This window comes from Panthera onca, chromosome A1 (genome assembly GCF_046562875.1).
Source record: "Panthera onca isolate mPanOnc1 chromosome A1, mPanOnc1 haplotype 2, whole genome shotgun sequence".
Classification (NCBI taxonomy): Eukaryota; Metazoa; Chordata; class Mammalia; order Carnivora; family Felidae; genus Panthera; species Panthera onca.
Genome location: NC_138339.1, coordinates 215928990 through 215944779, shown reverse-complemented (window position 1 = coordinate 215944779; position 15790 = coordinate 215928990). Strand labels below are relative to the sequence as shown.

General features: G+C 43.4%; 1 protein-coding gene across 2 annotated transcripts in view; it reads left to right on the top strand.

Annotated features, from left to right (window-relative positions):
* Positions 1-14078, top strand: part of LCP1 (lymphocyte cytosolic protein 1) — a 50875-nt gene extending 36797 nt beyond the window's left edge. For both annotated transcript variants that reach the window (XM_060637166.3, XM_060637167.3), the window contains exons 12-16: positions 145-259; positions 1162-1295; positions 7566-7689; positions 10841-10965; positions 13704-14078. In XM_060637166.3, the coding sequence (XP_060493149.2) occupies positions 145-259; positions 1162-1295; positions 7566-7689; positions 10841-10965; positions 13704-13836 (631 nt within the window). In that variant the 3' untranslated portion in view covers positions 13837-14078. The remainder of the gene's footprint in view (positions 1-144; positions 260-1161; positions 1296-7565; positions 7690-10840; positions 10966-13703) is intronic.
* Positions 14079-15790: the final 1712 nt, after the last annotated feature.

Here is a 15790-nt window from a genome sequence, read left to right as displayed (position 1 = left end):
CTCTAAAGATGGAGCTGCTAATACCAATTTTGCCAGGTTGTCGCAGATGTCCCTTGTGCTGATGTATGAAGAAGTGCCCGCCCACTGCGGGCCCTTACTAAAGGGTGGCGATCTGAGGATCCTTTTCTGTTTGTTTTTGTTCAGCGACTTATCAGATGCCCTGGTCATCTTCCAGCTCTATGAAAAGATTAAAGTCCCTGTTGATTGGAACAGAGTAAACAAACCACCATACCCCAAACTGGGAGGCAACATGAAGAAGGTAAACAGTGACTCTTGCGATGTTCCAACAGGCAGGTGAAGCCATAAGCTGCAGGAGCACCCTGTGAATACTTGATTAGGGGGCCAAACTTAGATAAGTAATGTTTATCCAGGGATTAAATTATAGTACAGCAATCAGAAGCCTGAATAGTTTCATTACAGTGAGCCCATTATTTCAGTTGATTACTTATTTATAATTCCACGTCGGATGTCTTTAAACATGATGATGTATAAATTCTAATTAAGATAATTAGAGCGAGCAGGACTACAGGGTTGCTCTTCCACCAGCAGGATCCTTATTCTTATTTTCTAAAGAATTAGAGCTTTCTACGGACAGTTTGACTTGTACAAAGAGTTTGTCTCATGTCAGCTCAGCGGGGACACATTGTTTCGTAAAAGCGGAAGTGGGGTTGGCACAAATATTTCTCACCATTTCTTGTCCCTTTGGCTCTTAACGATCCAAGCGTAGCCATGGGAATACCTGTCCCACGTGTCAGCCCGTTACGTGCACGTAAAATGGAGGATCCGGATTTTCTGTGTCCGCCTCCACAAATTCAGTTGCTTTAGGAATATTATGGACAGGTAACTGAGCGTGGCCCTCTGTTTCTGTAGTGTGATACAGCCATGACAGTATTCATAATAATGAATTCATTTTGGTTTTGCACTTGGGAGTACACCAGAAATATTTTTTTTTTGGTGGAAGTGAGGGGTTCTAGTTAAGAAAAGATGGAAAATTCTTTGACTAATTAGAATCCCAGAATCGCAGAACCAGGCAAGTCTTGAGAGATCGTTCAGGGTGACAATATTTATTTCATTTTGTGTCTTTATTTTTATTATCTCATCTGGTATGTCTCCTCATAAAGATGGTGGCATTAGAATGTGTTCCTTCTTGCTCGTTAACAGCTTGAGAATTGTAACTATGCAGTGGAGCTGGGGAAGAATCAAGCTAAGTTTTCCCTGGTTGGCATCGGTGGACAAGATCTCAATGAAGGAAATCGTACTCTAACATTAGCCTTGATATGGCAGTTAATGAGAAGGTAATGTAACTCGGGAAGTGGCTTTTTATTGAGGGTATTATCAACCTGGAAAAATACTAGCAAATTTTCAAGAATGTGACACAAACCAGCAAAACTACATTTTAAGCTAAGCTTAAAACCAAAGTTGTGTTTTATTATTTTCCTGTCATTTTTTTTTCCTGTCAAGTCTTTAAATTTTCTTTCAGGTACTTTGGAACTCTGTTATTAGATTTCTAAATATTTTAGATGGCTTATCCTTTTAATGAACCACTCCTTTCTCATCATGGCATGACCTTCTTTATTCCTGGTAATATTCTTTTCTTTGAAATCTACTTTTTCTGATGTTAATATAACTACTCCAGCTTTTTCTTGATTAATTTTAACATGACATATCTTTTTCCAATCTTATTTTTAGATTTGTATAAATAACAAATTATCTTTTAAAGAGGCTTTCAAAATAAGGGGAAAAGGTGCTATACTTACTTAGACATTTGCCATTACTGGTGCTTTTCTTTTCGTGGTGCAGATCGAGATTTTCATCTGATATCATTTGCTTTCTATCTGAAATATTTCTAGCAGTGTGAAATCCTCCACTGGTGAGGATGCATTTCAGCTTCCACATGCCTAAAAAGTCTTTATTTCATTTTCATGTTTGAAAGATATTTTCTCTGAGTATGGAATTCTAGGTTGGTAGTTTTTTCTTCCAGTACTTTAAAGATACTGTTCTTTGTCTTCTGGCTTGCATTGTTTCTGCTGATAAATCTGCTGTCATTCTTAACTTCATTCCTTTGTACATAATGTCTTTTTTCTCTGGCATATTTTCAGATTTTCTCTTTATCACTGGTTTCAAACAAATTGATGATGATGGGATTTGGTGTTTCTCATGCTTGAGGTTTGTTGAACTTCTTGAAACTGGGGGCTTATAGTTTTCATCAACTGTGGGAAATTTTGGTTTTTATTTCCTCAGGTATGTTTCCTGTACCACCCAGCACAGTTTGTTTTTGAGGGACACATATTTGTCCAAATCCACACATATTTGGTCATTTGAAGTTGTCCCAGGGTTCATTGATACTTTATTCATTTTTCCCCTGTTTCATTTTTCCTCACTACGTTTCATTTGGGATCATTTCTATTGCTTTGTCTTCAAATTCACTGAGCTCTTTCTTCTGCAGTGTCTAATCTTACATTGGTTCCATCCAGTGTGTATAGTTTTTCTTTTTTATCTCAGACATTATAGTTTTCATGTATAAAAATTTGAGGAGGGTCTTTTAGGCATCTCCCGTATCTCTTTCCTCTACCTTCTTGAACATATAGAGCATAATTATAGTAACTGTTGTTTCTGAGTCTGTTTCTATTAATTTTTATCTTCATTATAGGTCATATTTTACTGCTTCTTTGCATGCCTACTAATTTTTTATTGTATGTGAGGCCTTGTGAATTTCACCTTGCTATGGGCTGGATACATCCGTATGCCTTTAAATATTCTTAAATTTTGTCCTGGGATGCAGTTAAGTTACTTAAACACAGTTTGATCCTTTGCAGGCTAACTTAAAAGTTCAATTAGTCTTGAGCTAATTTTGTCTCTCAATATTGAGATAATCTCCTCTGAGTACTGAACTTCAGGTTCCATGTATCATGAGGTTTTAACACTCCAACTGGTGGGAACCAAATTATCTACAGTGCTGTGTGAGTTCCAAGAATCATTCTGCCCCTTCATTTCTGACAGCTCTGGTCCCAGTCTCTGGTAGTTTTCTCATACACATGTGCTGAGTTAACTCACTTTACCCAGCTAAAGACCTGTGGCAAACCCTCTGAAAATGTCTGGAGCTTTCTTTCTAGATGAATCTGTCCTTTCCAGGCAGCTCTCCCCTCTCTGGTATTCTGCCCCACAAATTCCAGGCACCTTGGCTTCCTTGAGGTTTCAGTCCTGTCCTCTCAACTCAGAGGGACTACTGTGCTCTGTTTGGGTTCTCTCTCCCTGCGTTGCAGCCTGGAAACTCTTCGTGTAATACACTGGGATAATCTTAGGTCTCACCAGATTTGCTTTCCTTATTTCAGGGGCAGACTGTTTTGTGCTTCCTGTTATCCATCGTCTGAACAACATTGTTTCATACGTTTTTCATTGTGTTTGGGTGTTTAAGGCAAAAAAGGAAATCTGGTCCCCGTTACCAGCCCATGGCCAGAAGCAGAATTTCCTGTTAGTTCTTCACAGGACAATTTTCGATACCTTTTAGAGTTTAATATAAACTGAATTAATGTGAGAGCCATGTGGCAATGTTATTTGAAGAAGGTAGAATATGATATGTAAGTAGAAAATAAATTATCAGAAAAGTCATCAATTTTTGGTACAAAATCATGAGCCTGGGAAGAATTTAAGAGAGCAAATCTGTAAATATAAAATAGTTTACTTTTAAAATGCTTCACACTTTCCCCCTATACTGATAGCCTTGACCAGGCAGAAATCTTACAACCCTTAATTAGAACCTATGTTACTGTGGCTTAATTCATTTTCTACCTGGAAGGAAGTTCCAGAGGCCACATGTCACATTACATTATGTCTAACAAGTGAATGACAAAGATAAGGCATGTAGCATCTCTAGGCACTCCAGCTTTATTCCCCAGCCACCGTCTATGGATCCTGATACTCATAATGGCCCCATAAGTATGTCCGTGTGTCCAGGCGATGCCGTATAGTCAGAAATGATCATAATGGAGTTCGCTACCCGATTCACGCGTGCTTTACCTGGTGTAGTGCTCAACTACCCATCTCTAACCCGAGGTCTCCTTGAAATTTAAAGGCAGATGTTACAAGGCCCTTCTGGCCCAGAAGACTTCAGAACTAAAGAAACTTCAGCTCCATCTTTGATTTTGCTGCATGCATTTAGAACGTCACTGGAAGTGCCCAAGGGCTGCCCTAACCAGCATATTTTCAGAAACACGCGTGACCTATTTTCGATGGTCTTTCGCGTGTGTTTTTAATTTGTAATAGACTGGCTTCAGCTGCTGATTGCTTTATTTATTTTTTTAATGTTTTATTTATTTTTGAGAGAGAGAGAGACCGAGTGAGCAGGGGAGGGGCAGAAAGAGAGGGAGACAGAATCCCAAGCAGGCTCCATGCTGTCAGTGCCGAGCTTGACGTGGGGTCTGAACTCACGAACCATGAGATCATGACCTGAGCCAAAGGTGGACGCTTAACCAACTGAGCCACCCAGGTGCCCTGATTGCTTTAAAAAACAAAACGAGTCTTTTTAGTTACAATGGTTAAGTTGACTTTTGGGTTTGAATATGAAAATAATCTTTGATATTTTCTGTTTTAATGATAAAAAAAAAAACTCAGGCCATTGTGAGTTTTATGAGACCTGAAAATCACTTTGTAATAGCATCTTTGTTCTGTACATCTTATAGAAATGTGGCCCCATGCCGTACTTTATGGCTGGTGTACATGTGATAAAATCTAGACTGCAGCTGCTGTCCCACCTGGTTAATAAGTCACATTTCTCCTGAGCCTTTACTACAGCATGGTGCATATAAGAAAGTGGACAGACAAATGCATTTCTGTAGAAGGCGATGAAATGACCGATAATTATGTAAATGCTACCAGAAGGGATTTTTTTTTTCCTCTGTGTGCTACACATTCACAGATCTGTTAAATTTAGAGCTAGTTCTAGCCGGAATTTATTTCATCGGATTGCACAGATGTGCTAATTTGGTCATTTATCTGGCCAATAAATGGCATGTCATTCTCCCCACCCCCCCCCACCCCCAAGAACAAATGAGAGATAGATGTGTGCTTAAACCTCCCTTTCCCCTTCAGTAGCCTGGGAATTGTTCTCAGATTAGAAAGCTGGCAAATAGTGTGTGTATAAATTTGGAGACAAAAGCTAGATAGGAGTAAGCTGCCGGCAGACGGCAGTGACAATTAGACTCCAGCAAATGACCAAAGAGGCAGGCCAATGAGGAATTCACCCCAAATCAAACAGGCCGTGGGCAGTGAATTTGGGTTAGGTCCTTGCGAAACAGAACACCAGGGCTTGTCCCTCTGGGTCAGACGTTAAATAAATCAAGCAAGCGTCGGAAGGCAGGAAAGCAAGCCAGTAATCTTCGCAGACCCTCCAGCGCTGCACATGCCCACCTCATCAATCCTCTTTTGTTGAATCAGGCAGTGGCTGAAGCCAGAGCTCACGGCACCCTTTCGCCGTGACAGAGGGCTTTTCAGCACCACACAGTTTGCAAACACCAGTGATACTGGGATCCTGTCTAGAAGTTCCAGTTCAACATCAAACATGTTTGATGGCGTGGAGGAAGATAATCAGTCTTCCTACCAAGGAAAATCCTAGGCAGACATGGGCCAAATTGATTTTTGTTTCAAATTTTGAATCTACAGTTAGTATTCTGTGGACTGTCCAGAATTGAGACTCTGCCCTAATTCTATCCTTTCTTTTTACCATTTTTACTTCCAGGTGGGTATATGATTCCATTTAAACCGCTATACCTTCCTTGAGGTGGGGGAAAGGCAGTTTTGTACTCGGCAGAACTCTGGGCCACCCCGAGGGGCCATACTCAGACCCCTGACTGCAGTCAGCTGCCTCCCATGATTTTCTGCGCGTCCCTAAGTTTCCTTGTTCCTTGGTGGCTGGCTATTTGTGTTTGCACAGATAGACTTTTGTGTAGAGGTGAGCCTGTGTGTACCACTTCCTTCCCTAGCTTCTGTCCACTTAAGGGTGTTGGCAGGGAGGCACCACTTCCTCTGCCTTTCACAATCCTTCCAGCCGGCCTAAGAACCAAATTAACGTGAGACCGCTTAATAGGAGAAAGTCAAATTTAATTTTGTAGGAACAGGAATCCACACAGACATGGAAATTCCAAAGATGGTCAGGCAAAATGAGGTATATACATCCTTCTGAAATAAAGAGAGGGGGTTAGGGGTCTGGGACTTCGGAGGGAAGAAACGCAATTTGCGGGAAGGTGAAAAAAAGTAAATGTTTGGGAAACAAATGTTTGGTGGGCCACTCAGAAACAATGGACATGGAGAACTTTGATCAAAAAGAACTTTCTAGTTTCCTCCCAATCTACTGCACCTAGTTCATAGTGTAATGCAATCAATTATCTCTGATGCTGGCCCTCTTCCTGGAGCAGGTCCTCTATCTAAATTTTTTAAGGCACTCCTAGAGGGAGGTAAAGAGCTTTTCCTGAATCTGTTGGGTTTTGATGGCTTTTTAACTCAAAATAATCTGTATGCCCTTGGTCTCTACACTGTCAACAAAGCAGTATGGGCCTCCTGACAAAGGGAAGTGAGAACACATCCCTGAGATGAGTGGAGCCTCCAGTAGATGAGCTCAGTTCGCCCCATGAGGGTGCATATAGACATGACCCGATGAAGCATGAGTTCATCTGCCTTCTCTTACCACATTCACCCGGCAGAAATTCCTAAATGTTACAGTAAATGCTCGTAAGTCAATACCCCTGCTCACTCTCAGGGAACACGAAGCCACTTATGCCAAAAACCATCATCTTCATGAACTGATCAAAAACTAGGGCCTTGTTCTAAGAGAGGATCATTTTGAAAAGCTACCTGAGACTTACCCCATTTGTATCCTTTACTTCCTTAGCATTTGATCCTATCTCTGGGCCCAGACTAAGCATTTCTCATCTTGACTTTCTCCTTGCTTTCTGTGGGAGGAAGTCATTTTATTTATTGCACCTATCACTCCAGTCTCTCATTTACTAGAGCTTGAAGCATCTTTTTAATCCCCCCCACACACACCCAAAACCCAATTCTCATAATAGTGTGTGTGAAAGGTGATTCTTACGCTCAGACTAGAGATTCACTTTAGTCCGTGTATTCCTAGTATTTCTCTTTTTGTGATAGAAGAAGGAGACTCTTTTATATTTTTTCCCTTATTATGTTGGCCCTTGGGGTTTTTTTAACATTGAATTGTTTGTCAATTTTTAGGGTTCCTTTACGAAGACTGTCACTGTTTTGAATCCTTTGCCCTGTTTTCCTTTCCTTCTCTTCTCTTGTGCTTTCTCTTCCTACCTAGAGCAATGACTGTGCTTAGAAGGATGTATTTGTTCTGCATTTCACTATGATAATGATAAAGCTACATTTTAAATTTTCCTAAAAGGAACAAATGTTGTTATTTTTTTTCCCCACAAACCTAACGGTATCTAGGCTACGTGCCGCGGCATTTCTAGAAAGAAAAGAACATTTCTACCCTGGCTATTTTCGGTGTCATTGAATTCCTTAGCAACTTTTCTCCAGAAATCATTCTTGATTTTTTTTTTTTTCAGGTACACCCTGAATATTCTTGAAGAAATTGGAGGCGGGCAGAAGGTCAATGATGACATTATTGTCAACTGGGTGAATGAAACATTGAAGGAAGCGGAGAAAAGTTCATCCATTTCCAGTTTCAAGGTAAAAATCTTAGTCTACCGCTCACAGCCACCTGAGCTCTATGCTAATCTTTATTGTTTTCACTCCATTTTAAAGTGACCTTCAGTGTGAGGTATCTGAGTCTCCCTCTCCAATTTTGATTTTGCTTGAATGGCCCATTATTGTTTTGACGGTCACAGGCCGTTTCATTGACAAATTTCTTGTCACTTTCTCCTGAAATAATTAATTTAAAAAACCCATCATTTTAGCACCTTGTTTAGGCATGTTTCTTCCAAAGTAACATAAAATATAATATTTTTTAAATGTGCATGGCTCCGTGATTCAGATTTTTAGCATAATGATGGTGAAATGTAAAATGCCAAAAGATCTCCCGTGTGATATTTTTTTCGGAGAAAAGTAGTTGTGTACTTGTATCCAAATCCCATTTTTATTAAAAACAGCATTATATTTTATTAAATTTCTTAACTCGTGTTTCATACATTAGTTGGATCCTTCCCCTAGGGACTTGCACACCTGATTCGTGTCATAATGTCTGGACCGTCTTAACTATGTTTTTTTTGGTTTAAAGGTCAGGAATTAGGGCAGGGGACCCCTTCAGCGTTTGTATTTCTATGATTGCAGAGGCAGTTTGTCACCATTCAGTCTTCTGCTTCAAAATCAGGAAAACAGCCTTCTGCTTCAAAATAAAGAAAAAAATTTAAAGTTTCACCCCACCGAAAAGAGTAGGAAATATTTCTGAGTTGTGCTATACCAAGAGCGCCCACTCCCTGTGAGCTCATCACAGATAACGGCTGACCCTTCCATCTGGAGAACTTACTAGAGGCAGGAGCAGAGGCTGGTGAGAGGCGCAAGCAAGGTCTAACGAAAGAAGATTTGGAAAGGCAGGCTTTGTCAGAGCTACTGGACCCTGCTGTGGTGGCCGGGAAGCAGCTATGGGAAAGTATATATAGGAATGGGCATGGCTGTGTTCCAATAAAACTTTATTGATAAAAGCAGACAACGGGCCACGTTTGGGAGCACTCTCAGTATGGAGTGTGCCCTGAGTAGCAGGGGCTCCTTGTTTATGATGTCTCAGGTCATCTCACAGACATTGTGAAGGCGGCTTTACTGTTTTCCTCATTTTATAGGTAAGGAAACTGGAACTCAAGTAATCGAGGTTATAGTTAGTAATTGCAGGGGAGGATCCATCAGGGAGCGGAATGCGCCTTTACCTGCAGGGTGAGGTTACCGAGCAGTGTGTACCTCTAGGTCGCTTAACCATTACTATGCAGGGATTGGGTAGATAGCCCCAAGTGCAATCTTTCTGTAACACACGTGCCGCTGGGGCCTGCCAGGTCACCCTGGGGCTTCTGGGGCCTTCTCCTGGGACTCACTCCTGGGAATGTTTGACAGCTCTTTGGTTTCTTGTGTTGCTCTGGGCTAATTTTCTCCTGTCTTCTCACTAAGTCATTATAGAATTGATGAAGTAAAACATACACACACACACACACACACACACACACACACACACACGGAAGAAGTCAAATTAGCCCCACATTCTTTTTAAGTGAAACCCTAAAAAACTGAACACAATTCACTCTTGATGAACCATTTTGGAAATAGCCCTGGTCCCCTTCTCATCTGTGAATGCCGCCAAGTGCTGGTCATCTCTGCCCATCGGCGCTTCGGCAAGATGGTGGGCAGAAAGTAGGAGAGACGGCCAGACTCAGACCCTTCCATTTTGTTTCCCTTGCGGCTGTTCATCAAGGCTCAGGCTAACGCTGGAAATGGTTGTGATTACATAGTAATTTATTTTTGTGGTAGTTCTCCTATTACCAAGAAGTAAATAAAAATGGACCCTTTATATTTTTAAAAATATCATTCTTCGTCTTATCCAGAGGACCAATCCTAGAGACCTAGCATCTTGCAGGGGTCCTGTAGCTTGTTTCTTACTAAGAATTTATTCTGAGGGGCGCCTGGATGGCTCAGTCAGTTAAGGATCCGACTTTGACTCAAGGCATGATCTCACGGTTCGTGAGTTCAAGCCCCACGTCAGGCTGTCTGCTGTCAGCACAGAGCCCGCTTCGGATCCTCTGTCTCCTTCTCTCTCTGCACCTTCACTACTCACTCATGCTCTCAATCTGTCTCAAAAATAAAAATTAAAAAAAGAGATTTTTCTGATTTGGACCCTCCAGGTGTGCAGTGTTTGGACTTGACTGTGCTCAGATGGTGTGGGCAGCTGCCTCGCCATGTGTGCTCACAGGTCCCCAGGACGGGGGAGAGCACGTGGGAGCATCCACGGCTCTATGTGTGAAAATCACAGTGTTTCACAGTGCCAGAGAAAGAGCCCAGGATTTTAAGTCCGAGTACCCAGGTTCAAATCCCAGCTCCACCACTTACGAGTGAGGCACTTAACCTCAGAAACTCTCTTCACTCGCTATAAATTAAGACGAGATGCCTATACCTGGGGCTTGCAGTGACACGTGAGGTGGCCTAGGAGAAAGTTCTGGGCAAACAGTGAGGCACCGACAAGTGCTAGTTACCGTCACTGCATTTAATCACACAACTGCCACAACTACCTCCTTAGACCCATGGACTCTATTCTTTCCCTGAGGTCTCCAAGAAAGGAGCGTCCTCTGAAACTCCTTCCTGCCCAGCGGGGGCCTCATCATGATCCCTGCCAGTCACTTCCGGGATGTTATATGAACCTGTTTCCATTCACTGTTTGCCTGTGGGCAGTGGGTTTCCTCAGCTTAGTGAGGCAGGCGCCAGGAAGTTGGTGACGCCCCTACAGAAGCTACAGTTGACTTGCAACACCGTGTGGAACACTGTGGCTTTTCCCAGTGTAGGCTGTATTTATTTCGTATTTAAGACAAAAGATGGGGCACCTGGGTGGTTCAGTTGGTTAGGCGACTGACTTCGGCTCAGGTCATGATCTCACAGTTCGTGAGTTCGAGCCCCGCGTCGGGCTCTGTGCTGACAGCTCGGAGCCTGGAGCCTGCTTCAGATTCTGTGTCTTCCCTCTCTCTACTCCTCCCCTGCTCACGCTCTGTGTCTCTCTGTCTCTCAATAATAAATAAATGTTAAAAAAAAAATTAAAAAAAAAAAAGACGAAAGAACCAGCCATTTCCCTTGAGCTGAACAGAAGTAACTTGGGGGCATATTGATGGACCAACTCTTTCTCTCTGCGCAGGACCCGAAGATTAGCACAAGTCTACCTGTTCTGGATCTCATTGATGCCATTCAACCGGGTTCCATTAACTATGACCTTCTGAAGACGGAAAACCTGAATGATGAAGAGAAACTCAACAATGCAAAGTACGTAAACAAACCTGAGGCCGGGGAGGCGGGGGACCCAGCTGGCAACTGGATAGCTGTAAAGTCTATTGCTTGTGCCTTCGCACAGTTTATTGCACTACCGATGCTTTTTGTTCTCATTATTTACTGTGTCCCATCATCATTATTTTAGATACTGTACAATAGTAACTGAAGAGTTCTAGTGTTAAGCATGGGGGCAAGACCGAGAACAACAAGAATATTCTTCCAGTTGAGAAGCAAGCCTATAGTTTCATAAAACCAATGTCCTAATCATAATCTATGGGAGACTTCCTAAATAAAGTACATGGCAGGCCCAAATATAAACATCCCATTTGTGATTATCCGTGCATGTGAATAGGCAGGGGGTGGGGCTCAAGACCAGAGTCTTTACCAGCTTGAGAGCGGCTCCCTGAGGGCAGCTTTGGCATGTAGAGTGAGGGTCAGCACATGATAGTCTGTGAGCTGAATTTGGTCTGTTGTCCGCTTTTGTAAAGAAAGTTTTATTGGCATAGCCGTGACTGTTCATTTATATATTTTCTGTAGCCACTTCCCTGCTGGAAGGGTGGACTTGAGTCATTGCGACAAAGCCCACAAAGCCTAAAATGTGGACTCTGTGAGTTTTTGTGGCAAGTTTGCTGACCCATCCTCTGGAGGAGTGTCTTTCTCGGAACAGGTTGTATCAGTTTCCGATGGTGGTCGCAACCAAATACCACAAACAGGGCAGCTTAAAACAACGGAAATGTATTGTCTCACAGTTGTGGAAGCTAGAAGGACAAGACTGAGGTGTCGGCAGGGTTGGTTCCTTCTGAGGCTGTGAGGGAGGGTCGGTCCCGTGCCTCTCTCCTCGCTTCTGGTGATGGCCAGCAGTCCTTGGCCAGCAGTCTCTGCCTTCCCCTCCAGGTGATCTTGTTCCCTGTGTGTCTATGACTTTATGTGGCTGTCTTCCTTCTGTGTCTGTGTCTCCTCTATGACCTCTATGTCACTGGTCATACTGGGTTAGGGCCCCATTCTACTCTCCACTCTACTCATCGTAACTAAGTACATCCGAAACAACTTTCTTTCCAAAGAAGGTCATAATCTGAGTTACTAGGGGATAGGGCTTCCATCTATCTTTGGGCAGGGGAGGGGGGGGGACACAATTCAACCCATCAGAAAGTTCCAGAATTAACAAGTTGAGTAGTGCCCGGCAACCCTGTATGTTCATAACCTCAATAGTATTCTTCTTTTCACAGTTTGGGGAAGTGTAGGTCCTTTGTTCCTTGTATGCTGGAATTATAAATGGCAGTTACAAGAGATGGTGGGGGGAGGGGGTACGGAGTACTATGGAGGGGACAGGAAGGGAAACAAAGCTCTACGGAGCAAGTAACATCTAAGATGAGATAAATTGAAAGGGCAAGTAATAAAGAGGTGGGGGTACCCAGGTGAAGGAGGCAGAAAGGATGCTAAAGGGGGGAATATGTGTGAAGGCCCAGAAAAAAGAAAAAAAGACTTGGGCCTAGTTTTTCAAGGGGAATGTGATGAGGCTGAAGGAATCTGAAGCTCCTCAAGTTCGCTTACAGAGCCCAAGGTCGTAGAATTACTAAGTGGTCCAGCTTAGATTCAAAATCTGACTTCAGACCCCAGGCTCTCGAGCACTCTTCTCTAAGGACAGGATACAAAATTACTGAGAAAAATGGTAAAAGGAATTCTACAAAAATGCCCAAAAATGGCTATGTTATGGTGGCAAGATTTGCATGATTTTTTGAGGCTCTTGTTTCTAATTTTTCAACGATTCCCCTCTCCCTTTTATAATGGGGAAATACATTTTTATTCCATTGATCATGAACGTAGAGGCAGTGATTGAGACATGAGCAGGGAGCAAAAAATGGGGACCACTCCTGCCTGAGGCTCTTAATTTAATGTGATCAATAGAGTAAGAGTTAAGTTGGTTTACAGAGCAGAGGGCATAATGGGGCCTTGGGTGGCAGGGAGAATCTCTGGAGTCGTCATTGTAAGAGGTTACTACTTACAGGTTATTACTGAGAGGTAATCGCCGAGGTGAAAAAAAGAGTTTCCAGGTAGTAGTGTGGGCTCATTTGAAAAGAGATCATAACTCATAAAAATTATCTTCATATAATTATAAAAACAGAGCAAACTGTTCCACTGGAGCTGTGATAATTTTACGTGAAAAATGGGTACTGTGAAACTCTGGCTATTCTAGTGTTAGAGTAGCATAAAAAAATGCATGCCTCCGTGGGCAACGATTGCAACGGGGCAAAGAATAGAACTGACGCGTGAGGTCAAAGTATGACAGACGCATCTCCCCTCCTTTCTCCCTTGTGCGAGTGTTTCTGTCGTTGCAATGCGGTCCGAAGACCTGTCGCAGCACCCATCCTTTTCAGTCCTGTGACCTCTTTTGCTGCCCTGCAGCCCGAGCGGATCCTCTTGGGGAAGGCATCAGAAGCGGCAGGAGCTAGGGAGGTCCATAAGGACAGATGAGAGATTTGGTAATTGTCGTGAGCAGAGACCGCACGTCTGGTGGAGCCCGGAGCTCTGTGGAGCCGAGCTCGGCTCCCCAAAGCGGAAGGATGCTGTGACTGGCTCCCGCTGTCCCAGCCGTGAGTCCTGCAGAGCATAGGGCATGTGGCACATGGCGTGTGGTCTGTAGCATGTGGTACGACTGTAACTCTGATCCTGAGGGGTCCCCTTCATCCACTGTTCCTCAGGCTCCCCTCATCCTTCCTCTTTTCTCCTTTTAGGTATGCCATCTCTATGGCTCGAAAAATCGGAGCAAGAGTGTACGCCCTTCCAGAAGACCTGGTTGAAGTGAATCCCAAAATGGTCATGACAGTGTTTGCTTGCCTCATGGGGAAAGGCATGAAGAGGGTGTAAGGCCCAGAGGGGCCTTACACACACACACACACACACACACACACACACACACACACACACACACTGGCTGAGCACGGGACACCTACAAGAAGCAGGGGGGTGATTCAAGCCATTCCAGAGTTTTCAACCCGGTGACATGACACAGGATTCCAAAAAGTGTATGTTTGTTCAGCCAGGTAGCCTGTCCGGTATTTAACAAAAATGCTTCATTCTTTGCAAAAAAAAAAAAAAAAAAAAACAAACGCAACCTCTTACAAATATTTTTTTATGGTTGAATTTATTGCCTCTTTGAAAATTTGGAGGGGAAAAAAAAACCTTATCTTCCAGGCATCCTTCATGCTTTTGCCATTAGTCACGTTTAGTAGCTGCGGTGTTATTAATTTTAACAGTACTTCCAACTGGCTTAATTTAGCTGCCTTTTTTGTTCAAGGTGAGAACCAGGAGAGGGGGATATCACCAAACCAGTCCTTAAAGCCTGTTTCCGGAAGGCAACATTTGCTCTGTTACGAGCCTCACCTTCTGTTCCCCTTCTCCTACACTCTGTCTCCTCCGGCTTTGCTCCACACTCTCTCCAAACTATACCTTCTCTGTGGCCCACCCCTGCTGCCCGTCGTCATGTCTGAGCCATTTGAAGCATCTGACGAACCAGTCAGGCTGGTGGGGTCCCCAGAATCTCTGGAGACCTGCAGAAGTAAAACATCGTCAGAGCCTTCCCTCAGAACTAGGGTCCCAAATGTCGTGAAGTTTTGGTTTTGTCAACCAATAGGAAGCTTCTGCTTTTAACTCTAGAATTTGGGCTCGGGCCAGGTCTAACATCTTCAATACTGGGCCTTCAGAAAGATTGCGAACTCCAGACAGGTGACGTCCAAGGAGGGTGTCATTGAGCATCCGACCACTAGGGGGAAGTGTGGAGCCATAGCAAAGCCTCTGTCCCCCACCCACCGGGGTGCCGCCTGGGGTACGGCTAACTAACCACTCAGCTCTGCTTTCGTTTGCTCTTAGATCTTAGTGCATCTGGTTGCCGCAAGGCCATACTATCAGTGTTTACTTTTTTGGTACTTCAGATGCTTTTTGTCACCCCCGGGCTCAAGGGGCCGATGTGTGCCAATGAACAGTGCCACCCTCCACAGCGTTATGTACACCTAATGACATTTAAAGAATTCTGAAGCCAAACCACAGGAACAGTGTGAATTTGAGCAGCCCGAATAGGTTATACGATTTCCGTGAAAGCATACTGAAGTCTAAAGAGCCACAGAGCATTGTGAACCAACACTAGGGTCCCTCCGTCATGGTGACAAGGCTCATCAACGAGGTATCTTGTAATGGAACTTAGCCATTTTTCAAAGCAATTGAAATGCCTCGCCCCACATCTGTTCCCCGGCAGCAGGTTCGAGAAGCCAGTATGTGGCTTCTCCCGGCCCATAATCTATATTTCTGCTGCATCTGAACACAAAGCGGTTGGCTTTATCTTAGACTGAACTTAATGTAGCCTCAGATGATTCTCCCCCGCCTGCCTCCTGGAAGATTGTTACTGCCTTAATGGAAAATGAAGATAAAATAGTGATCCAGATCCCTCCAAATAAAATGTTCCCTTCATTAGATGTCTCTGGATGTTTCCTTTTGAAAGTTTTGTGGGCATGTAGTATAACTTGTTATTTCATTCAGCCAACATGCACTAAAGGGCCTAATAGATGTGGTAGGCATTGTGCCAGATGGTAGAAATATGCTGCCAAATAAGTCGCATCGTGCTCAGCCCATCAGGAAAGACTGAGGTTGAACAAACTGGCAGAAGTGGTAAGTAACAACAGAGGGAGACAGCCTTAGAAGAAATATTTTAGCTAAAAACTGAAGAGTCAGTTGGAGTTGGACACATTGAACCCAGTCATGAGCAAAAGCCAGACGTGGAACTTGGTGCAAGATGGCTTCTAGGATGAGCCAAGAGGGAGTCCTTTCT